The following is a 24,827-nucleotide window of genomic DNA, read 5'->3' on the forward strand; positions in this document are numbered from 1 at the left end:
TGTTATTAAGATAAAGATGAAACATGGCCTTTGTAGGTGTTTTTCTTGTATATTGTTACTTGTCAGTTATATAATTTCCAGGTCTGGCAATTTGTTTCATTTTAACTGCTTTATGCAGTATAATTCCCTGATACTGGTTGTTGGTGATCAAGTTGCTTTCAGAATAATAGCTATTTATTGAACACTCATCATGGGCCAGATACTGCCTTAACAACTTGATATACATTAATTTCTTTAATTTTTAAAGCTGTTTGATTATTGTACAACTTTTAGACTTAAATGCTTTTATGTTGATACTGTTTTTCTTTCTTAGACCTCTGCTTCAGTCCTAGCAGAAGAGTTACATAAAGTGTAAGTCTGCCTTTCTACACTTCTCTTATAATTGGTTAGTCACCACTAAATGATACCTGTTCCATCAAAACATGATTTGCTTTATATTCTGACTTATTCAGAAAATACTCCTACCTAGATCTGGAGCAACTTTTGCTCTCCCCCTTACCTCAGTGAGTTGAGTTCCTAAACATTGCACGAACACATTTGTGTTTTTATGTCTTCATCGTAAAAAGAGTTGGGGAACCTTTTTTTTATGTGGGGTTTAGCAGTGAAAGAGAATTGTGATTTGAGATTAATGGAAGTAAATTAGTTTTTGTGCCTCATAAGTAGTTATTACCTACACTGTATTTTAACTATATGGAGATACCCAAAACAAGGTTCTGTTTTTAGTGTATTGTTTAATTTACATAGACATGGCTCACTTGAGTTCAGAAGATCTAAAATCTGGCTTTGGCATTACCAGGTTTGTGAGCTTGAACAAAATACTTCTTTTACCTCAAGTTTTAGAACAGGGGTATGTATTTTAGGAAGTTGTAGAATGTATATGATAGATAGTGCTAAACTGAAAGGAGCTACAGAAATGGAGGGTACAGATGCATGAGAAACTACTTAACTAAGCGTGAGCATATTTAAGGCTTTTAATCTTTTGATTTGTGACTTGACTTCGAAATGTTTATTGAATATAAAAATGTACTTCCTGTTAAAGGATTGCTGAAAAGGATAAGCAGATAAAACAGACTGAAGATTCTTTAGCAAATGAACATGATCACTTAACAAGTAAAGAGGAGGAACTTAAGGTACAGTAATTCTGATAAATGGCAAGTTATTTTGTAAGCATTGAATTATTCTGATAGGGTAATCAGTATGACCATCTATGAAAAATGGAAAATACTCTAAAGTCATTTAAAATGTGTGTCTCTTAATTAAGCTACAAAATCCTCATTAGCCTTCCAGAAAAGAAGTTCAGAGGATTTTCTCATATGATGCAATTCACAATAATTTGGGAAGTTTGCTAAATAACAGGAATTGATGATTTCCTTTTCCTATTTAAGAAATTGTGATTTGAGGCCTTCACTTTGAGACCTTTACTTAGGTAGAAGAGATGCTTTACAAGCATATTTACATATTTTTCTTTCTTATTCTAGGACATACAGAATATGAATTTCTTATTAAAAGCTGAAGTGCAAAAGTTACAGGCCCTGGCAAATGAACAGGTAGATTTTTTATAGCTGTTGAGTGTTTACGTCAGAATTTGACCTTGTCTATACTTACTTCCATTGGAATTGCAAGCCCTAATTTCATTCATATACATAGTAAATATAATGGTTATTTGTGTTTGGTTACATGGCATATTGTTGAAAGCCTCTTCTATTTGACCATGACTGTCACAACCCACCTAGATAGTACTATTTTCATGTTGAAACTCATGTTTGATCAAATGAATTGATCACTTTTCGGATCTCCAAAGAATCCACTAAAACATTGTTAATGTGCTGATTTGTTTTAGCCTTCTGCTATTTAATCAAAAAGGATAGTTTCATTTGGATAAAATTTGATGAGTGAGAAGTACAAAATACTGGACAGCAAAAAGTATTGCAAAAATACGTAGATACTGCTTTAACATTTACTTCAAATATATGGAAATGCAGCTTTTCAGTACATAAAAATAAGGGAAAGAATGGTTTTGGGTGTTTCCTAAGAAATGATTTAATTCTCATTCCATTCCAAACACAGGCTGCTGCTGCACATGAACTGGAGAAGATGCAAAAAAGGTGATTAGAGTGTTGCTGTACATGGAGCCATTCATACATTTATGTTCAAGTATAGTTGCATAAATTATTGCTACTCATAACTGATAGTTGTGCACATGATTTATGTAAACCTTAGTGTGAATTATTGATTTTTTTTTCTCATAGTATTCATGTTAAGGATGATCAAATAAGATTGCTTGAAGAACAGCTACAGTGTGAAATTTCAAACAAAATGGAAGAATTTAAGGTGTGTGATTAAGCTTGTCAGCTGAGCTTAGAACAACCTACTAAAATTTTCAGTTGAAACAAGTCTAATTGTACTAGTTTTTATATGAAATCAGCCTGAAGCAATGTTTCTGTAGTTTATTTGGGGATTATACGACAATGAATGTTACACTTTTTGCCTGGATTATCTGTTCTTATAATAGACTTTTGAAATTTGTTTTGCCTCAGTCTTTGCTCTACTGTGGTTTTCATTTGGTAGTGTGTGATAGTTTTAATTGCCTCCATTGTCAGTGCAGTGCTAGTTTCTGGTCATGGCCTCTCAGCTTGAGTTGAGCGCATTCGTACTGCTGGGGTACATCTCTTCATGTGTGTGAGATTTGCATTCTTCTTCTTCTTCCTCTTTTTTTTTTTTTTTTTTTGCTTTAATTTAATAGGAATCCTGTAAATATTCACTTAGGAAAGCAGGATTTCCCAGAATCCATTGGCATAGACTGTTTCAGTTCTTTGAAATACACATGATACAATTCTAAGCACAGTGTTAACACTGTTCTGTTTTGGAATAAACACATGACTGAAGTGGAAGGCTTAGTTGAAACTAGTTTTAGAGATCATTATACAGATTGTTTATACTAGTCCTGTATTTTTATATTTTGGAAGTACATTCATTGAAAATGAAAAATGGAAATCACATGAAATTTGCATTGTAGGTCAGTATATAATTCACCTGTCACTTTAAGTATATCTGAAGGGTTAATATGGGTTTGAATGGTGGGGGGGTTGGTTTTTTTTTTTTTAACCTATTCAAATGATTGCTTTATCTTTTCTTAATAGAACAGGATATTGAGGTTTTTTTTTCCCCTTCAGATTCTAAATGACCAAAACAAAGCATTACAGTTAGAAGTTCAGAAGCTACAGACTCTTGTTTCTGAACAGGTAAGGCTTTAATGAATTATAAGGCCGAAATATCTAATATTAACAAGATCTGATTCTTCTTAAATAATATCCAGCTTATTTTTGAGGAGTTTTGCTGAATTATGGGTATATCTTTCCATTGCATTTCAGTTCATCTTGTGCTTATCAAGTGTCTAAAAAAATTTTTTTCTTCCTTGAGGGGAAGCTAATGCTAACTCCCTGTTATAAGCACTTAAAAAAAGTGCCATAGAATACAAAAAAAAGTATTTTACATTTGGTTCTCAGGATAAAATTCTTTACACTTTTGGAGCCTTTTTTCTAAGGCAACATGGTTTCTAAAAAGAAAGTGGGTTTGAAACCTGCTACCAGCACTTAAAAGTGGAGTGATGTTGATCAAATTGCTTAACCTTTTTGAGACCTTTTATTCCAAGTCTTTTACACTGAGATTTTATTTATATCATAAGCTTGTTAGATTTAAATGGGGACCTTTATGTATAGTACTTCGCCTAGTGGTTGGCATTAAGCAGGCATTTTAAACCTCAGTTCCTTTCCGTTAGAATATTTATTTTTTCATCTCCTCTCTACCCTCTGCTGTCATCAGACTCTTCTGTATTTATAGCAACCTATCAAAACTGTAGCAGCCTTAGTATACATGGCTCCATAAACTGGAGCTCCAGGCAATGTCCATTCTATGGCTGTTCCTAAGAGTTGCCTTTGGACTTTTCTCCTACAGAACTCTTCAAATTCCAGGGTTTAAAAATACTCTAGAAACTCTTGGTATTAGATGACACATTAAAATAGCTTTGAATGTTTCTCTAATAGTGTTAAACGTGGGGACTTGTATTAGAAGCTGAAATGTAAGTTGCAGATGGTAACACTTCCTTTCAAAGATACATCCTTTCATTTTTTATTTTAAAATTCACATTGTGGAGGTATTAAATTGGTATAAGTAGCTCTTTTTCAGGTGAGCCACATGCTATGGAAGTATTTGTTAATATCTGTTCACTTTTCAAGAAATAATCTTATTCTCTTCCTCTTAAATATGATAATGCCTTGCATAATGTTTATTATTTTGTATATACTTTACCCTTGCAAACAAAAGGCAGTAGAGGAGGTAATGCTAAACTGATGATATTTAGTGCAGTGCGGGGACATGACTTCATGCCACTGTAATCCTAAAATAATATTTAAGTCTTACTGTTAAATCTTATTTCCCTTTGTTGTCATATAGCTTATAAGAGATTCATTTCATCAGTTGTAAGAATTGTCCCCCCTCACTTTAGCATCTCTGAAGTCTGGATGTATCTTAGAATCTCTGGTTAGCTGGCAGCATTTAAAATTTTAGTAGCTACATAAAATACCAGTAGGAAATGTAACATTAATGACTTGGATGAGGTAAAATGTGATTGATAATTTTTGATTTGTGTTACCTCTTGCCCAGAAAAGCAGAATGTTAAGTTGTGAGTTGGTTATAGAGATTCTGAAAAACTTATTTCAGTGTATAAGCTTTTAAATACTTCCTAAAATTAACTTCATGGAAGGGAAAACAAATGCCTAGAAATGTATGACTCTGTTGTGGGATTTCAGTATTAATGGTGCTGGTAACTCTTACATTTAAATAGAAAACGGGAATCTTTACAAATCTTTTAACTTTTAGAATCTTTTAATCCTCTAGTTCTGCCTCATTAGACAGGAACAAAACCAATAGCTTTAAATTTTTCTTTTTCTTAAAGAGAATATGATGATGATTTAAGAATTGCCATTCTAATATCTTACATAAAATTCCCCAGTGTATGTGTGGAAGTTAATATTAAAAAAGAAAATCCTCAGGACGCTTGGGTTGTTCAGTGGGTTAAAGCTTCTGCCTTTGGCTCAGGTCATGATGTCAGGGTCCTGTGATCAAGCCCCACGTTGCATCTGGCTTTCTGCTTAGCAGGGAGCCTGCTTCCTCCTCTCTCTCTGCCTATCTCTCTGCCTACTTGTGATCTCTGTCTGTGAAATAAATAAATAAAATCTTTAAAAAAATCCTCTAATTTCTACCTTAACCAAATCAGCTTTCTGATACTCCTAAGATTTCCATGTACCTGTAGATATTCTATTAGAATAACAGCTTTTTGCATGAGATAGGTTTTAATGAATGAAGAATAGTTTTAGGAAGTTTAATGAAGAGTCCACAGAACAAAATTTTATAGCTACATTTTTAAAAGAATTTGATAAGGAAAACTTACTTTGTGGTACTAATTTAAGATTTGCCATTTGGTAATTCTTAGAACTTTTCTTCTTAAAGCTCTCTCTTAAAAATAGTTTAGAAAGCATGTTAACTACAATGGTGTGTTTTGGTTGTAGTTGTGACTTAGCTTTCTCATCTTGGCATACCAAAGAACCATCTCTTTGGCTTCTTTTCTAGTCATTTTTATTGCTATCACTAGTGAAAGAAGAGATAAAGATTAGTGTAATCTTAATTTCTTTGATTTCCACCTTTCTTTAACCCCTTCCTATCCAGCAGTCAGAATTCTAAGTGACAGTTGAGAGATGAACAGTTTAGTTATATATATTAAAAAAAAAAATTCCGTCTTTTTGCTCCATGGATTTTTATCTGGGAGGAAAAGATTGAGCTTATTGAAACAGAAACCAGTGATGGTGCCAAGTTGTTGTTTCTTCAGGTGTAGGAGACAGAAAGACAACAAATACCAGGTAAGGTAACCTGTTTATACACTAAAGAGGGCAAGGCTCCATGCTGATATAAGCCTATATGATAACCCTAATGAAGCAAATAAATCAGTTACTTACTAGGATCTCATTTATTCAAAATAAAACTTCTGGGGAAGCAAGGTTCTGACTTATCTTTTTTTTTTTTTTAAAGCATAGGGACAGCATATTTATTCTTATTCTAGGAGATTTTTATTAGTGAAAACTATAGGGGTAGGAAATCTTTTCCTCTTTGCCCTGTTGCCTGTTTATGTTTTATTGCAGAAGAATTTATTATTGTATTAAATGTAGTTTGGGAAATTGTCTAGGGAGAACGAAATTGGATTGGGTTAGGCCGGTAATGTTTAAAGTAAAAAGGTTGGATGGATGCTAAGCTGGTCACTTTTCTGCAATTGAATATTTGGTAAGCTGATGACTGAGAGTACATGGTACATGTTAAAGTGTACCTCTGTTAAAGGAAATTAATTTCATTCAGGTTTATGAATTGAGTATGTGCTAGACACTATGCTCCATGCTGAGGCTACAGAGATGAATGAGACTTGGTTCTTACCCTCAGGAATATGGCTTTTAGTGTGGAGAATGATGTGTAACACAGAAAAGTATGATGAATAAAATTCTTTAACTGTGGTACAGGGTTGGAGGAAGAGATAATGAATTCTATCTGACGGACACTAAGGGTAAGGAGGCATCACAGAGAAGGCTTGATTTGGAAAAATAGCCATCAGTTTGCCCAACAGCTAAGGGGAAATCCAGCTGAGGGAATAAAGTGTTAATACTTACCTGGCAGGGGAGATACTATGGTCATAAAGGTGTTTTTCCCAGGGCAAGGCTTATCCATTGCACTCCGGATGTGCTGACTCCTGCGATTTCCCCAAATGTGGGAAACTCGACTGCATAATTTGTGGTTGTGGGGGACTGTGTGTGTGCTTTCCCTTGTTTTTAAAAAAAAAAAAAAAAAAAAAAAAAAGTCATGGGTCATGGCAGTGTGTGGCCAAACTGGTGTATTCATAGTTTATTGGCATGTTGTAGAAGTGCAAAGGATACAGTGTAAGGAGTAGAGAAAGGCTGGCTATAGCCCAATTATGAAGGACTTTGTATGCTGTGTATGGACCATGAACTTGAGCTAGCATGTTGGTAAATCCCTGAAAGATAATTGCAAGGATGAATAAATGTTCTATCTAGCATTTTAGATCACTCTGGTAACAATGAGGTATTTGAATTTATGTGGGGGAGAAGTATGTAGGATTAAAGGTATAATGCAGTAAGTGATTAAGGTGCAGATAACTTGGACTTAATAGTGTTGTCTTTTTTTAAAATTGAGATATAATTGACATATAACATTAGTTTCAGAAGGACTAATGATTTATGTGTTGATAATGTGAAATGAGCACAGCAGAAGTCCAGTTAATAGTTAACATTCATCACCATACGGTTACAAATTTTTTGTTTAATCTTTTTTTTTTTTTTTAAAAGACTACACGTGTGTGAGCGCGCTCTGGCTGGGTGGGAGTTGGGGGAAGGGAGGTGGTAGGGAGGGAGAGAGGGCGAGCGCCAAGCAGGGTCCACACCCAGCATGAAGCTGGGATGCGTGTCCTGATCTCATGCCCGAGATCATGATCTGATCTGAAATCAGGAGTCCAGTGCTTAACTGACTGAGCCTCCCAAATGCTCCTGTTAAACCTTACATGAGATGGCCATCAGCAAAAATAAAGATGGACAAAAACCCATCTTGATGAAAAATTTGTAAACTTATTGCATGATTTATATTTGTAGTTTATAAACCTGACTTACTATACTTTTGACAACTCCAGTCTCCTTTCTGGTAATAGGGAAATTTTTCCCATTGGGAAGTTTTTCCTGTACCCCTCACAAAATACTCCTTGTAGGCAACAGGCAGAGAGAAGTATAGTGTGGTATTGTGATATTTGAGATGGATGAAGACAAGGGCCTAACCTAAGGCATTGAAGAAAAGGAGGTTAATTTTAGAATTATGTAAGAAGTGGAGTCTCAGGACTTGGATTTGGCAATGGAAAAATTAATAGTATTTGTGAAAAGGGTTATAATAGAATTGGGGGAAAAGAAGGAAACTAGAAAATTAGAAAAGTACAGATAAGGAATGGGATGGGCAGAAAAAATGTTCAAAGAAAACACCCCAAGTCTGTTTTGGTAGGCTACTTAGCTGCCTGAAGGCTTAGGAATGCTAACGGGGAAGCCTCTCTTCTGGACACAAAATAAATTATAGCAGTGGGAACTTTTTGTGTTTCTGGAGAGATGCTGGAAGGGAAGTAGTTAAAAGTGGGGGTCAGTTTACATATCCTGTTTTAATGCTTTACAGGGAGAATATATTCATGTGTTGCTCCTGCAACTTATAATCAGTTTTAAAACATTGTATATATTTGTCTAGGTGGTGGTCACATAATATCTACATGTTAAAAATTAATTGATTTGTATATGGGATTTTTGCACTTGCCCATATAAACGTTATACTTTAGTTTTTAATGTCAAAAATCAATTTATTAGAAGAAAGAACAAAGCCTCCTTTCTTGGTCTTCAAGGCTTTAGAGCCTTGGATTTTTTATATTCAAAGAACAGAATTGATACAGAATTAAGGCAGATTCTCTTCTTTATTCTTAAGATTTTCTTTTATGGCAATTAAAAATTATTCAGAAGGTACTGAATAATTAATTAATAATTAATAATTTACTGGCTCATACTTCATCCTTTTCTGTGTCTTTTGTGTAGCTGCTTCTCTTTTGTCTTGAGTTTTCTAAATTAAATAACACTTTAATTATTAGCCGTCTTCAAGTATGGCTCACCTTCCTAAATTTTGGTTCTAATTAAAACTAAACAATTTTCATAGAATCATATTTTTAAATTAGTTTTACATCATGTAAACCTAGTAAAATTAAACATTTTTCTTTTTTGGGGTGATTTTTATTTTAGCCTAATAAAGATGTTGTGGAACAAATGGAAAAATGGTAAGTTTTAGTTTTTCTTTTTATATTTTAATGACTAATTTCTACCAAATTTGAGATAACAGAATTATTAACTATATTAATCTAGATTTTTAAAGTGCTCTTTGTACTTCATAATGGAAGTATGGTGGCATGCTGTTGGTGGCATGCTGTTGATTGGTTTGATTTGGGATTACAGTAGGTTTGTGGTGTTTGGTGTGGGAATGATTTTATTTAGGCCATTATGTATTACTTGACACATTTTACTTATTGGTTAAGAAGTACTTTTAGACCATGATCAGAGATCTCAGAAACCTTTCTAGAAATTAAGTTTATAAAAAATGAGAGACACAGGAGTTGATATAAAATATTTAGCAGTGATAGTATTTACCTTGAAAAATGGTTAATATATTTTAAATTTATGATTTCAGTATTCAAGAAAAGGATGAGAAGTTGAAGACTGTAGAAGAGTTACTTGAAACTGGACTTATTCAAGTGGCCACAAAAGAGGAGGAACTGAATGTAAAACATTTTGTACATTTGTTTTCCTTGTGAGTTTGTCTGTGAACATGAAGGGGATTACTGTAAATTAAGATTTTTTCCATAACCTTTAAAACTTAATATTAGTTATCCACATTTAATGAGTATATTACTTTTTTCTGTTAAACTTAACAGTTTATTAGGAATACAAAAATGCATAGTTGATTATAGCATTCACTGTCTTAATGAAATACTTTTTTTTTCGGTTTGTAATTAATGCTTCCCCACCTCCACCATGCCCAGATGAAAACTAACAGATTTCATAAGTTCATGAAATAGTATTGGAGGCCAGGGAAAGGAGAGACTCCTGTTCTGTTCTGTGATTATCATTAGTTCTAACTAACGTGATAAGGACAGGGTTGCTGGAAGAAATGTTAGAGATGTATTTGAGTTTAGGGGGAGAAATGACTTAAGTATACCACTTAAGTGGTATACTATGTGCTCTTGAGGTTGTGGAAACATAGGTAGAAATATTTGTGGGAATAAATGAATTAAAAATTCATTTGAGTATCTCCAGAAGTTACAGAATTGTAGACATGTGTGACAAAGAGACTTCTGGGTCTTCCAGAGAGGGAAAGAAGCAGCTAAAGAAAAATGAGAAATGAGGATATTTTGAAGATAGCTAATTTTTTAGAAAGTTAAGAGTGTGTTGTGCTTCTTTATCTTTGAAAAAGGCAATAAGAACAGAAAATTCATCTCTGACGAAAGAAGTTCAAGACTTAAAGGCTAAGCAAAATGATCAGGTAATGTATTCAGTAGATCCTGCAACTGTTCTCTTTTTAAACAGTGCACAAACCTGTTCTTTTCAAATAGAGCAAGTCTGTTGTTTATTCCTCCTTTCATCAGTGTGGAATTTGTCAGTCATAGTTTTAATCTGTGAATGATTAGTGACTTGATTAACAGTACTAGAAGCTGCAATTTTTTGAATGCTGACTATATACCAGACACTGGGTAGCATACTCTAGATAGGATGCCATTGCTGCTTACTGCAGTTATAAAAGTTCTGAGTGTACAAATGTGGAGAAAGACTCTAAATAATAGTAGAAGGAGCTATCTGGAATTAGGCAATTTCCTAGTTCTGTTTTCTTCTTATCTGGTTAGAATTATTCATTAATTGTAACATTGTATCTGTTGATTTTTCTTTTAGCCTACACTTTCCATAAGTAGCCTTAAAGCTACTTACTTTCAGAGTGCTTTTCATTTTCATAATTAGAACATTAAAAAAAACCTAGAAAGAATTCCTGGGTTTATTGTTCTCATTTAGATTTTGGTATAATAGAAAATTTAAGGATAATATACTCTCTGTTTCTGAATTCATTAATATTTTGAGCAAATTGCTAAGTAGGATACTTTCCTATTTCCAGGTTTCTTTTGCATCTCTAGTTGAAGAACTTAAGAAAGTGTAAGTGGTGATATTTTTAAACTGGTCTTTCTCTTTTGGTCCATTTTCTTAGTGCTCATAGATCTTGTTTTGTGCAATTTAGATAGCTGTATGTTAGTTTAACCTTCACTCTAGAATTTTTCACTGCTGGATTAAGGGAATTTCGTTGTACTTTTCTAGTGCAGTGTGATTGCTAAAACATTTCGTAATTCCAATTATTTTCTTGTGGCATCGAATTGTTAATTTTCTGCTTCTGCAGTAAGAATTGAACTACTAAAAAAAAAACAACAACAACAAAACAGGATATACTGGATATAGAGAGCATTTATCTTCTTCTTGACCTCTGTAAAGTTTGATGCCATGATTGTGTATACATTCTGCCACTGCTTTCAGAACTCTGGAAGCCAATATTGTTGAGAGAAACTTGATTCTTCCCGGTGTTTTTCAGGGTATAAGTCATATCATTCTCTATGCACTTTTGAAGTATTGTGTGTATCTCCTTCTGTGTATCAGCTTTAGCCATCTGGTATTTACTGATTAATTCTCATTTAGGAATACTTCCCTGCCATCTCTTTCTTAGACAGGGTGGACAGAGGCAGAGAATCTTAAGCAGGCTCCACACTTAGTACTGAGCCCGATGCTGGGCTTGATCTCAGTACCCTGAGATCATTACCTGAGCCAAAATCGAGAGTCATATGCTTAACTGACTGAGCGACGTAGGCGCCCCTCATTTAAGAAGACTTTTAAGTATCTTTTTCCCTTCTTATGTGCAAGCTACTTTGCTATTTTATTTAAAATGGGAAGAGTAAATTTGGATGACCCCTGTTGGTGCTATTTGTTTATGTCTTGATTTCTATTAAAGTTTAATACTGCATTTCTTCATCTAAGGATTCATGAAAAGGATGGAAAGATCAAGTCTGTGGAAGAGCTTCTGGAAGCAGAAGTTCTCAAAGTTGCTAATAAGGAGAAAACTATTCAGGTATTGGGAGAGAGTAAACTGTGTGCTGGGTTTTTTTCTTCCTTTTTTTTTCCCCTTGTTTATCAGCTTTAGTGAATATCATTTAATTTCATGTGTTTGTCTGACATTGCATTTTATGTCAATTTCTGTGTTTCCATTGTCCAATTTTGTCTGTTTTGTCATTGTCAAGGATTTGAAACAGGAAATAGAGGCTCTAAAAGAAGAAATAGGAAATATCCAGCTTGAAAAGGCTCAACAGGTAAAAATCCCGGAGCCATAGCATGACAGATTTGTTAGTGTATGTGTTTATGAGCTGTTTGGTTTTTTTCTTGTTACTCAGAAAAAAACTTTTAGTAGTGTGCTGTAAGTATTTTGGGTTATGTGCATTTTTTAAAAATGTATTTTATTTATTTATGCCTGATTTGAGAAAGTGTTCTTGATATTTTATTCAATATATTTTTTAACTTTTAAAAATTGTTTTCTGTACTAATGTTTCATTTTAGTTTGCCAAGTTAAACAGAAAACAGTTTGGTAAATCTTTTTTTAACCTTTTTTTTTAATTGCATGGATTAAAATGTTTTGTTATAGAATATGTATTGCTTAACTTTTGCCTATAGAACAAAAGACATTGAGGGTATTTCAGAGGTAGCCAGAGATTACTGGACATAGATGGGGTTTGGTGAGTTTAATCTGATAAGGCTTCATTGAAAAAGTAAGATTGCATAAAAGTGAGGATTCATCCATTCATCCCACAGAGTTATTCAACAATATTTCCTGAGTTCCTTCTTCTTGTGAAAGCACTGTGTTAATGATTTAAGATCATGTGTTGAGAGAAACAGGGTATGATGAAAAGATCACAGTTCTCTGATATAGATTGAAAGGTTAGGAAAATCTCTTGAGGAACTGACACCTAAGCCAAAATCTGAAGGAACTTGTGAGAAGACAGTGGGAGGTAAAAGTTGGTGTTGAATAACTGTATGATTTAAAAAAAAAAAAAAAAAAAAAAAAGGACAGTGTTGAGTACTGTTGAGAGGATGACATGGAAAACTGGAAAGAAGAGCTCTGATACAGTAGAGAGGTATATGTACAGTTACTACTCTAATTCTCACAACTTTAGATTTACCACATTATTTAGACTTATTATTCCAATTTTTATTTTGTTACTCTTCCTGTCTTTGGAATCAAAAGAAGTCAAAATCCAAACACATCTCATTTTGGCATGAATAATTCAGCTAGGATCTTTGTAATTTGAAGTGTACACATTTTAAAGTTTATCATAAAGCATAAGGTCATTTGAATGGATTATAAATAGCCTTTTTTCTGCTTTTTCTTTTTCTCTTTCAGTTATCTATTACTTCTCAAATTCAGGAGCTTCAGAACTTGTAAGTACCATTTCTTTCATTGCCCTTTAATATCTTTTTCCACAGGTTAAATATAAGTATGTATAATTCAATACACTATAGTTATAATGAAAATCAGAGCTGCTTTTTATTTAATTTCATGTAGTATTTTTAGGAATATGAAATTATATCTCAAAATGTTATCATAGTTTTATGTTTTCATTAGGATTTAACTTAAGCTTTTTGATGGAAATGGGGGTAGAGTGGAAAGTCTTATTTTTCATCATCTATAATCTGAATATGACCTTGGACTGAGATATTGCTCTTTGCCCATTTTAATAGCCACTGTGAAACTGACTATCTATTTCATAGCCAAACCAGTGGTAATACGCTGATTTCCTGGTATTGGTTTAAAGAAGATGATATGGAGTGAGAGTAGAGCTACCCTGATTTATTCAGTATCTGGATCTGCAGTGATAGATGGAAGTTTTTTCTTTAATAATCCTATATTTACTTTCTTAAGATTTTATTTGAGAAAGAGCACACAGAGAAAGAGAAGAAGACACAAGATGAGCAGGGGGAGGGGCAGAGGAAGAGAGAGAAGCAGACACCTCACGGAGCAGGAAGCCTGATATGAGGCTTAATCCCAGGATTCTAGGATCATGACCTGAGCTGAAGGCAGACTCTTATTTGACTGAGCCACCCAGGCACTCCAATCATCTTATACTTCTTAATTTATTATCTGCAAAATCTTGTATGGTTTTTTACTTAAAATATTTAGTTTATTTTATGTCTGTTTACAATCCAAAATCTACTTCTCTAGTCGTCAATAATTTTGGTTTGTATGGTTCTGCAATATTTTCACTGATAGTTCTTATTAACTTATTTTCAGATTACAAGGAAAAGAAGAACAGATGAATACCATGAAGACTGTTTTAGAAGAGAAGGAGAAAGACCTAGCCAGTCGAGGAAGATGGTTACAGGTAAGAAGTTAAAAACAAAAGTAAACACCTTTTTTATACTTGACTGTCAGTTCAATTCATACCAATTCTTTTTCAGGATCTTCAAGAAGAAAATGAATCTTTAAAAGCTCATGTTCAGGAGGTAGCACAATGTAACTTGAAAGAGGTATAGTATAAATAGATTACCAGCACATTACATAAAAAGTGAGGAGTCTGTTTTATATTATGTTAGAAAATAAAGAAGTTAGTATACTCTCTTAGTTTACTTGGCATAAAAATTACTGTACTGTAGTTGTGGTGTTGTTGATAAAATAAGTTAAATTTTATCTTTTTCAAGTCTTTCTGCCTGATTTGTTGGCCTAAGCCTAACAGCATTTCCCATCCTTACTTATGGAGATTGACTCTTAAACTTACCTAAGTATCCATGTTTAATTGGTATATTAATCTGTAATCCTTAAAGAAATGGATATACAAAATCCAGTTAAAGTTCATTCTATCTTTGTAGATAGCCTAATTTTAACATAAAATTATGTCTTTATTTTTATGTTTCTATTTTATTGGTGCTTTATATATAGTACATATACTTTGTAGTTTGTAATACCTGATCTTCTTGATGTTAGAATTAAAAATGTGAATCTCTTCCTTAGGCATGTTCTGCATCACGATTTGAAGAACTTGAGACTGTGTAAGTATAATTTTATACAGCATTTCAAAGAGGAAGTTCTCATTATTTTGCAGAATGTACTTGAATACCATGAGTTTCTTCTCAGTCATTTCTTGTTAAATTAGGAATTAAAGTCCAGAGGCATATAAGCTAATAAGTCTCTTTTGGTGTAATAAAAGAGAGTGCTTTCAGATACATGGGGTAATAAAAGAGAGTGCTTTCAGATACATGGGGATATTATCCTTTCCAAGCCCTTCAAACCCATGAACCAAAAAGATAATCTTAGTTATATCAAACCCATCAACCAGAAGATAATCTTAGTTATAACCTTGATGAAGATTATTTAATCTCTAAGAAATAACTTGCTTATTGAGAAGAATGGTTATCTGTTTTCATACCAGTTACTGTGCTAAAGAATAAAAATATTGAGTCTGATCAGCACAGAAGGTACTACTAGTCTTAATAGATGTTCATCCTAGAAAATTTTTGTATTAAAATGTCTGTTCTCTTAATTTTAGCTAACTAAATCAGTTCACAGTGGTGAGAGGGATATCTGGACTTCATCTTTTTTGGCATACTATAGAATTACTTTTAAGATATTTTTGCTTTGCTGTGATGCCATCAATCTTTTTGGATGTTTAAGAAGTGGCCCTTTGAAACTGTGTCTTTAAAAGTAAGATATTGAAGATATTAGGTCATTGTCTTTATGAGGACAAAGGAGATGTCTCTATTCTTGACACTAAAATTCTCATTTGTACAGCTAATTGTTTATCATAGGGGCATTGTATGGTTATCAAGGTACTTGTTTCATTTGCTAATAGAAAGCTTAGAGACACATTTCTGACCTATTTGTAGTAGGTATATAAATCATTAAAATATGTGCTTTTTTAAATTTTTATTTTTATTTACTTATTATTTTAAGATTTTATTTATTTGACAGAGATCGCAAGTAGGCAGAGAGGCAGGTAGAGAGAGAGGAAGGGAAGCAGGCTCCCTGCTGAGCGGACAGCCCGATGCGGGACTCGATCCTAGAATCCTGGGATCATGACCTGAGCCGAAGGCAGAGGTTTTAACCCACTGAGCCACCCAGGCGCCCCATTTTATTTATTTATTTTTTAAAGCGTTTACGTATTTATTTGACAGACAGAGACTACAAGTAGGCAGAGAGGCAGACAGAGAGAAAGAGAGAAGCAGGCTCCCTGCAGAGCAGAGAGCCCAATGCAGGGCTCGATCTCAGAACCCTGGGACCATGACCTGAGCTGAAGGCAGAAGCTTTAACCCACTGAGCCACCCAGGTGCCCCAAAGTATGTGATTTTAGGTCTATTTCTGCATTAGTTTTCTTTTTTAAAAAAAATTAATAGGAGCCCTTTGGTAGCGCAGTTGGTTAAGTGTCTGCCTTCAGCTCAGGTCATGATCTCCATCCTCTGGTCCTGGGATGGAGTCCTGTGGCAAGCTCCCTGCTAAGCAGGGAGTTGGCTTGAACCTCCCCGTCTGCTCCTTCCCCATGCTTGTGTGTTCTTTGTCTCAAATAAAGAAATAAAATCTTTGAAAAAATAAAAAAATAGAATTAGGTTTGTGGGGGGAGCAATTGTAGGATTACAGAAAATTGAGAAAAAAGTACAGTTTCTATTTTCCCCCCACCTCCACCCTGTTTCTCTTGTTAAATCTTGTGTTAGTGTGTAGGTGTGTTACAATTGATGAACTAGTGTGGAAATACCATTAGGGTTCTTCTGTCTTCTGTGGGTTTTGAGGAATGTATAATGACATGTATCCATCATTATAGTATCGTACAAAATAGTTGCACTGTCCTAAAAATCTCCTGGCTCTACCTGTTCATCCCTTCCTTCCTCCAAATACCACCCCCAACCACCCCCAATCTCTAGCTACCACTGTCTCCATAATTTTGAGTTTTCCAGAATGTGATATAGTTGAAATCCTACGGAATATAGGTTTTCAGAATGGCTTGTTTCACCTAACAATATGTATTTAAGTTTTTCTGGGGTTCCCCCCAACTTTTTAATCCTATTCTACATGTGTTCTCCTTTGCCATTTTTCATGTAGACCTAGAAACATTTTGAAGTTCTTTCTACATTAAGGTGGGATAAAAATAACTTTCAGTTCAGCAAATATTTGAAAGCCGGTTTTGTGCCCTTTGGCACAGGAATCCTGAAATGGCTAAGATGGGTTCTTGCCCTGAGGAAATAGATAAACAGATCAATTTAATAGCGCTAGGTGTTACTGAGGCTTTTGCTTAGGTTGACAAGGGCAATTGGGATTCACATGAGCTAGATAGAGTAAGACTTAAATCTATGTTGGATAAGGGAGAACCAGATTAAATTATATGTAGCATAGCTTTACAAAGGCTTGGCCATATTTTAAGTTCCAGTATCAACTAATAATGGGTTTTTAAAAAAATTTTTTTTGGTTTAGATTTTCTGCATTGATAAAACCATGCTTGCTTAAGAAATGTTAACTATGAAATAAACTGTAACAGTTTTATGATGTACTTTGAGTTGAGTGATTCTGCAATGTTTTTTAAAACAAATTTATAAATTGGTGTAATCTGGAGAGAAGATCTGTTAGACCTTGTTTCTGCTTTTATTCCTTATGGGTGGTATTGAAGTCTGGTTGTCCTTTTTTATCTGTATAACTAAATATAAGGTCTTTATAAAAATTCTAGGTTGAAAGAAAAGGAAAATGAAATGAAGAGAATAGAAACTGTACTAAAAGAGAGGGAGAATGATCTTTCTAGCAAAACAAAGCTGTTACAGGTGAATATATTAGTTAAAACTAATTATTGTGTGAATTATTGTCTTTGCATATTTTAAACAATTTTAACTACCACAAAAGAAAATAGGATAGAGAGATTCTTTCCTCCCAGCCAGGTACTGGGTCTCATTCTTCAGAAAACTAGCACTTATTTGTATATCTTTTGAGAAAGTGTCCATTCATAAAATATGTGTGTACTTGTTTTAAACACGTGTATTCAACTATACACAAGTTTGTATTTGGCTTTTCTCCCTCTATTATTAATGTTTTTGAGATCTTTCCACGTAAGCACATTTCTGTCTTCAAGTTTTAATGGTTTTGTGGTATTCTGTTGTATCATCTGCTGTCATTTATATAACCAGTCTTGGTTTATGGATGCCTAGATTACAGCATATGGTTGCCTTCCTATTACAAGAGTGAACATCCTTGTGTGTGCCTTGTCAGTACTTTTGCTAGTATATCTGTATTTAAAATTCCAGGAAACAAAATTTTGGGCCAAACGTTATGTAGTTTCTTTTTGAAAAGAGGTAGTTAAAATTGAAAATCCTTATCTCCTCATCCCCATGTTGTTATATTGAAAGTATTGAAAGTATTGAAAGAACATTAATTTGAAATGAAAGCAAATTTTGGATGGCTGTATTGTTTCCAACCACTCTTGCTTACATTTCTTGCTCCAAGTGTTCTGTTGCGTTCTCTTTCTCCGCTAAGTGGATTCATTTTAAATATTGTTAGATAGTGCTAAATCACCCTCCAAAAGTTTTTTTTTTTTTTTTTTTGCATCTATTTGCATCTGTTGCATCTACTGAAACAGGGGGCCATTTCCTTTTCATTCTCTCCCAACACTGACAAAGATGAAAACATTTGATATTATGCTTGAAAGATGGTTGGATTGTTGTAATTTGCATTTGATTGTGAGAGAAGTACTTGATTTTTCTATTAATTGGCCTTTAATTTTTCCCATATTTTTTTCTGGGTTGACTTTTCCTCACCAAATTAAAACCTTTTTTTTTTTTCCATAATAAGAGAAATTAACCTTTTGTCACCTAAGAAGTGACTTGTTTTCTTAAATTTTTAAAAAAATTTCTTTTGTGTTTTTCTTCCTACTTTTGGAAGTTAAAACTTTTATATACTCAAATATAAGTAATTTCCTGAGAAGTTTTGAAATGAAAAGTATCTCTTACTCTATGATTATAAAAATATTTTCACGTTTCGATATGTTTATAATTTGCTTTTTTGTTTGATGTCTTACTCGTGTAATTTATTTGAGTAAGTTCTGAGAACAGTGTTTTAGCTTTGGGGGAAAAAAAGATTAACCACATTATTAAAGAATCCATTACTGCTTTCCTGGAGTAGTTCTGCTTTCCAGGGGACAATGTCTGGAGACATTTTTGGTTGTCATAGCAGGTGGAGAGGTGCTAGTGCATATAGAGGATGGAGGCCATAGATACTGCTGAACATGCCAGAGTATACAGGATGGTCCTGTTAACAGAGAAATATCCAGCCCAAAATGTCACTTAGAACTTGACCTACTGATCCAAAATGTCACCCTATATACCTTAGAGGTATTTGGATCTGTTTCTGGATCCTGAACTCTTCCATTGAGACATACTCTCAGATTGTTACTGAGTAATTTATTCTAATTTTATACTGTGTTTTAATATAGGGCTTATTTTTAAATGATCACTTAAAAAAACTATTTTAGAATTACCCTGGCTTATATGATATGTTTCAAAAATTTATATGGAAAATAATTTCTGTGCAGGTATTCATGTTTAATTTTTGTTTCAATAGGAAGTACAGGAAGAAAACAAATTGTTTAAGTCTGAAATCGAGCAGTTTAAGCAACTGAACTACCAACAGGTAGGTACTATTAGGTAGCTTGCCCTTCAGTTATGTGGTAAGAAGTTATATAACTCATAACTGTCTATAAGTATTCTTAACTATTTTGCCTTTTTATGGAGACTAAAGTATCTTGTTTTATTTATAAGTATTTAGAAGATGTCCTTAAAAAGAGTAATTTACTATGCCATATGCAAGATAAAATAATCTATAATTTATAAGGTATATGCAAATAATACTGCTACCTGTATTCTAGCTCTTTTATATATCTCTGTGTTTTCAGATCCTCCAGAATGTTTTTCTTAGCAAGTCAGTTAGAATCCTAGAGAGGTCAGTTTAACTCTAGGTGTATACCGCATTTCCCTCCTCCTTTCCATCCCCCCAACCCCGCCCTCCCTGCAATTTAGGAATTGGAGAGAAACTAGGAAATGTATAATCTTATGAATAATAGTTGGCCTCTATTTAAAATACTTTTTCAAGGTATAATTCTGCTTAATAAAAATAAAATGGAAATGTGTAATTTTTTTTAAGGTGTTAAGAAAATATGGTTTGATTTTTCTGAATATATGTAAGCTAGAGAGTATTATGAGGGGCCAAAGAATGTGTTCTTCTTAGCAAGAAGATTATAGAACAGTGGTTCATTTTGGGAGATTGTAGTCATTCAGTTTGGGATACTATAGTATAGTAGGTAAGTTTGGGAGATTGAATGTAAATACTGTATGTGAAGGTCTGTGTACTTATACATATTATGTAGAATTTCTGTTTTTACATGGAAGCTAACTTTTCTTAGTTTTTCTTTTGACTTCATCTTAAGGTTTTTGTGTTTTGTTTTGGTTTTTTTTGGCTTTTGGAAGTTTAATATAGTCAAATAAGAATTATACAATAGGAAGAGTTAGGGCATTAGCTCAGTGCTTTACATATATTGGAAATTGATAAATACTTGCTAAATGAAGAGTTTATGTTGTGGCAACGAAGATTCGATTTAACACTCAGTACTTTTCCAAACTTACACATATTTTTATTAAAATTACTTGGTCACAGGTAGAATATATAGTGTTTTTACCTTTGTTAATTTATATCTGAGAAGAGCTTTTTTGTAGACTTGTAGAAATAACTATTTTGAAATAACATTTAACTTTTTTTAATAGGCATCATCTTTTCCCCCCCATGAAGAACTATTAAAAGTGTAAGTAATAATTTTGATTCACGGTTTGGATAGTGGTAATCGTTTTTATGTGTTAAACAGTTCTCAGATAAGAATTTAATGTACCTCAAATGGCACCTAATTTTTCCATTAATGTTTGGATTTCTTGAACGACAGGGTCACTAGCATTTAGCTATGCCCTTGGCTAAACTGATGTGCTTTTTTATGATATTTGGATTTTTGTTAAGGGAGATTTTAAGGTTTTTAGTACTTTAGAAAACATCTAATAAAGCTAAAATACATATATGTGTGTATATATATATATTTTTTTTTTTCAAAGATTTTATTTATTTGACGGTGAGAGAGGGAACACAAGCAGGGGGAGTGAGAGAGAGAAGCAGGCTTCCCACTGAGCAGGACTCTGAGATCATGACCAGAACTGAAACCCAGAGTCAGATGCTTAACTGACTGGGCCACCCAGTCACCTTAAGGAGACTTTTTTTTACTAAAGCATTTTTCTTTCATTGTTAGCTTGTATTTTTCTGTAAAAGGGTATATTTAAAGTCATTTCAGCTAAGTTGGTATGTTTGAATATTCTAGTTGTTATCCACATTATGTGTATTAGGTGATAAAAGTAAAGATTCTTTTATATTGATTCATTTACAAGGTTGTTAGTTTACTAGTTTAGAATTACTTACTGGTATATTGAGTCTGGAGTTTGTATAGAGCAAAGGTCAGCAAACTTTTTCTATAAATGGCCTGTAGTGAACATTTTAGGCTTTGTGGGCCACAGAGTTCTGTTTTGCATCCCCCCCCCCCATTTTTTTTTTTTTGGTTTGTTTGATTTAACAATTCTTTAAAACCATAATCTCAGCTCTGGGCTTGAGGGCCAGACTAAAAAAGACTGTTGTTTGGGCCTCGATCCCTAATTTGCCAGCCTTTTATATAGAACCTACTCTTAAGAAGGAGCTATTTGTAATTTAACTTTCTACCCAAGCTGCTCTCAACTGTAACAGAATTAAATTGTGAATCTTTGCCATTGTTTTCTGCATTTCTGGGAATTAACTAATGCATTAGAATTAGAAAAACCTGAATCTTGAAAATGTTATGAAAATGATGATACCTACCTCACATTAATATCATACTTCTATTGTGGGTTAGCCATTTAAAGAAAGTCATAACTAATTTCATTACCTTTTGGGAAAAATATCAAAGGGAATATGTCTGTCAGTTTTCATTCTTCTGAAAATAGCTACTTCCCTGCCACAGATAAAAATAGAAACAACTATAACTACAGCAGTTCATATATTCATGAACTGTTTCTTAAGAGGATGATTTCTCTTGAGCACAAATATCATCATGCCATATTGTAAAAGCCATTTTTGAAAGTAAGAATGTATCACAAATAGGTTTTCTATGGTGACAATTAATAGCTAAGCTTAAAAGAGCTTGCTTGTTAAGTTAATAAGTTTTGCAAAGCATCATCTACTTGTTTTTATTTTGTAGTAATAAATACCTTCAGTGTTTACCTAAAATGTTGCTATGTGTATTTATGTTCTGGTTTAGAATTTCAGAAAGAGAGGAAGAAATAACTGGTCTTCAGAATGAGTTAGATTCTTTGAAGGAGGCTGTTGAACACCAGAGGAAGAAAAACAATGTAAGCAAATCTTTGTCAGAATAAAGTTTTTCTTTTTATTCACTGAAATACCGTGCATCACATTTTTAAAAAATTTACTTCTGTAGTTTTCTTCCTGATATTTGTAAGAAAGTACTGTTCTGTGTGTGCCTTTTTGGGGAGGATTATTAATCGTTTTATTGGAGAACAGATATTTTAATGAATAAATGAAAAGATGAATTTGTGTACTTCTAATTATCATTTTAGATATTGAACTATAATTACTACAGCTTCAGATTTCTTATTTTTTTTTAAATACAGCTAACTTTCTGTTGAACTTTTATTTGAAAAAATTATTTTTTCATCTCAGTATTTTAAAATCAGTGGCATCGCCTTTTAATTTGACTGGGCTAGCCTTTTTGTAAACCAGAAGTAATCCAGTATTGAAACCTAGTATTTTCAGTACTTGTCTTTCAGAGCCTTGTGGAACCTCCTTTGGATCAGATTTTTGGTAATTAAGATTATTAGGGGCCTTAGAGCCTTAATACATTAATACTAGAATGGGAAGGGGTAGTACCCTAAGAAATTTAAGTCCTAATACTTTTACTGAATACTTTTAGTGAATTTGGGTGATTTTCTTAAATTCTTTTTGACCAGAAGGTGATACCTGTAAGTAGAATCCAAACATTCTTGCTAGAGAAGGGATTTTTGCACACAAAAGTATGATTGCTAAGACGTCAACAAGGCTAAACATGTTACTGAAATCTCTTATGGGGATATTGGTAGGAAATTGATATGTGTTTTCTAATGAAAGCTTAGTTTTTCAAAATTTGCATAAATTTGTTTAACAAGTTGACATGCACTTGCACTCCTGAGTTTGTCAAAATTAGGTACGTGAATTGCCCTTTGTATTTTTGTGTAATATTACTAACAGTATTGCTTGGCCACAAAACCTGAGGTGAATTTGCCAATATACTGCTAACATCTTAACTGTGTTTTATTATCCGGATTCTGAGATGAGGTGGACATAGTAATAGCAGTCTAATGCAGCAGCATTGCACCAGGCACTGAAGTGTGTGAAAAGAGCCAGAACATTGGGGAACGAGTCCATTTTAGTTCAGCCACCACCCTGGCTGTGTACATTTGGCCAAAATTGTTAACTTACCCTACCTGTGGTTTCCCCATCTATAAAATGGGAGTAAACACCTCTTAGCGTTGTTGTGAGAGTTAATGAGAATTTATGGGAAGCACCAAGTTCAATGTTGGGCACATTAAGAATTCAGTAAGTGGTGATTATTGGCTTTTTATTTTTTTTAAATCTAATGTTTAGATTTCTAAATCTGATGAAAGACTGAAATATAGCAGATTGTCCTTACTGGTATTTGCTAATGAAATGCTATTAAAATAGATAGTTCAGAACTCAGTTTCCAGTGACTTCTTTTTCTCTTCCAAAAGAATGTGGTTTTTAGCTTTCCAGCCTCCCTGTTTTCAGCCTTGATCAAGTAGCTCATACATTCATGTCAGGTTGCTTTATGGCATACACATTTGACTATGCCAAAAAAGATGGGCAAGCACAAGGAGTGACTCTGTTATTCCTAGGTGGACTCGAAATGCATTAATTCAATAAAACCTATTTAGAGGAAACGATGTTTTGCTGTAGTGGAAAGTCTGAGTGTTCATGGGCCTTGTTTAAGAATCATATGTAAAGCTTTTTGCAGTACTTGTGTATTTGCCCTGTCCTTAATCCCCTAATACTTGGTGTACCTGAAACCATAGTTTTATCTTGGTTTGTGTGTTTACTTTTGAATGCTTTCTTCTTTGTCACATGTACACAGTAATTACTCTATAGCTGGCATATCTGGTGTGTATACTAAAACATGGGAAGTGGGCATCTTTATTTTCTCATTCAGACTTCTAAACATTGCTTTTTATTTTTTTGCTAATATACATATTTCCCATTGAAATAATTTTGCAGTAACCAGCATTTAAATGCAGTGCAAAATACTGATGAAATAAAAAGCAAAAAATCTTTCAATTATGGATAAACTGAAATCATTCTTTCTAAAAATGATTAGGACCTTCGGGAGAAAAACTGGGAAGCAATGGAAGCATTGGCATCAACTGAAAAAATGCTGCAGGACAAAGTGAACAAGACTTCCAAGGTTGTAATGCTAACTCCTAGAACAGAGAAAATCTGCAGCTTGTCTTAAAATCGGACTAAAGCATTTAATTTTACTGCAATTTAAATATAAAATCTCCTTATCATCCACATTTATCATCTCTGTCATCTCTGCTTTTTTCATCTACTCTTTGAAGCTTTAATTTTGAGCATGCAGTTGTGATTACCTGATTGTTTGAGCTTTGTTGATGACTGCTTTAAGCTGAAAAATCTCAAGAGATCTATGCTACCCATGTAAGCTCTTGTCACTGTACCCCTTGTGGGTTAGTTAAGGGCACTTTAGTAAAAATGTTGGCCCCCCAAAATCTAACTGAATTAATGAACACAATTGAATACCTAGATGCACACTAACTCTCCTAAGTTCTTTGGGGCACACCAAGATGACTCACACAAGGTAGAAAATGATCGAAGTGTTAAGTACAGGGAAGGGATCAATTCTGGTGGTTCCTTAGAAGAAATGAGTTAAACTTCAGGTTTTGAAGTGGCTGGACAGTAATGGGGCATGTGTTATGTTTAGTATGGAATATTAATAAAAGGGATAGTTCTTTTGA

The 24,827-nt window shown here is 33.7% G+C and overlaps 1 protein-coding gene and 1 non-coding gene across 10 annotated transcripts in view; both read left to right on the plus strand.

Moving 5' to 3' along the window:
* Positions 1–24,827, plus strand: part of KTN1 (kinectin 1) — a 102,124-nt gene that overhangs the window by 54,225 nt on the left and 23,072 nt on the right. For 3 of the 9 annotated variants that reach the window (XM_059373262.1, XM_059373265.1, XM_059373263.1), the window contains exons 13-33: positions 314–351; positions 1,040–1,130; positions 1,479–1,547; positions 2,068–2,105; positions 2,250–2,331; positions 3,174–3,242; positions 8,874–8,908; positions 9,316–9,406; positions 10,099–10,167; positions 10,789–10,826; positions 11,694–11,784; positions 11,954–12,022; positions 13,108–13,145; positions 13,996–14,086; positions 14,163–14,231; positions 14,713–14,750; positions 17,411–17,501; positions 19,291–19,359; positions 20,487–20,524; positions 22,049–22,139; positions 24,173–24,259. In XM_059373262.1, coding sequence (XP_059229245.1) covers positions 314–351; positions 1,040–1,130; positions 1,479–1,547; positions 2,068–2,105; positions 2,250–2,331; positions 3,174–3,242; positions 8,874–8,908; positions 9,316–9,406; positions 10,099–10,167; positions 10,789–10,826; positions 11,694–11,784; positions 11,954–12,022; positions 13,108–13,145; positions 13,996–14,086; positions 14,163–14,231; positions 14,713–14,750; positions 17,411–17,501; positions 19,291–19,359; positions 20,487–20,524; positions 22,049–22,139; positions 24,173–24,259 — 1,392 coding nt within the window. The remainder of the gene's footprint in view (positions 1–313; positions 352–1,039; positions 1,131–1,478; positions 1,548–2,067; positions 2,106–2,249; positions 2,332–3,173; positions 3,243–8,873; positions 8,909–9,315; positions 9,407–10,098; positions 10,168–10,788; positions 10,827–11,693; positions 11,785–11,953; positions 12,023–13,107; positions 13,146–13,995; positions 14,087–14,162; positions 14,232–14,712; positions 14,751–17,410; positions 17,502–19,290; positions 19,360–20,486; positions 20,525–22,048; positions 22,140–24,172; positions 24,260–24,827) is intronic. The other 6 variants (XM_059373264.1, XM_059373267.1, XM_059373266.1 and 3 more) reach the window with 3 other exon arrangements.
* On the plus strand, positions 6,703–6,866 carry LOC132000561 (U1 spliceosomal RNA). The gene has a single exon (XR_009399410.1). It is a non-coding gene; the product is annotated as a U1 spliceosomal RNA (small nuclear RNA).

The sequence above is a fragment of the Mustela nigripes genome, chromosome 13, assembly GCF_022355385.1.
Source record: "Mustela nigripes isolate SB6536 chromosome 13, MUSNIG.SB6536, whole genome shotgun sequence".
NCBI classification, from domain to species: domain Eukaryota; kingdom Metazoa; phylum Chordata; class Mammalia; order Carnivora; family Mustelidae; genus Mustela; species Mustela nigripes.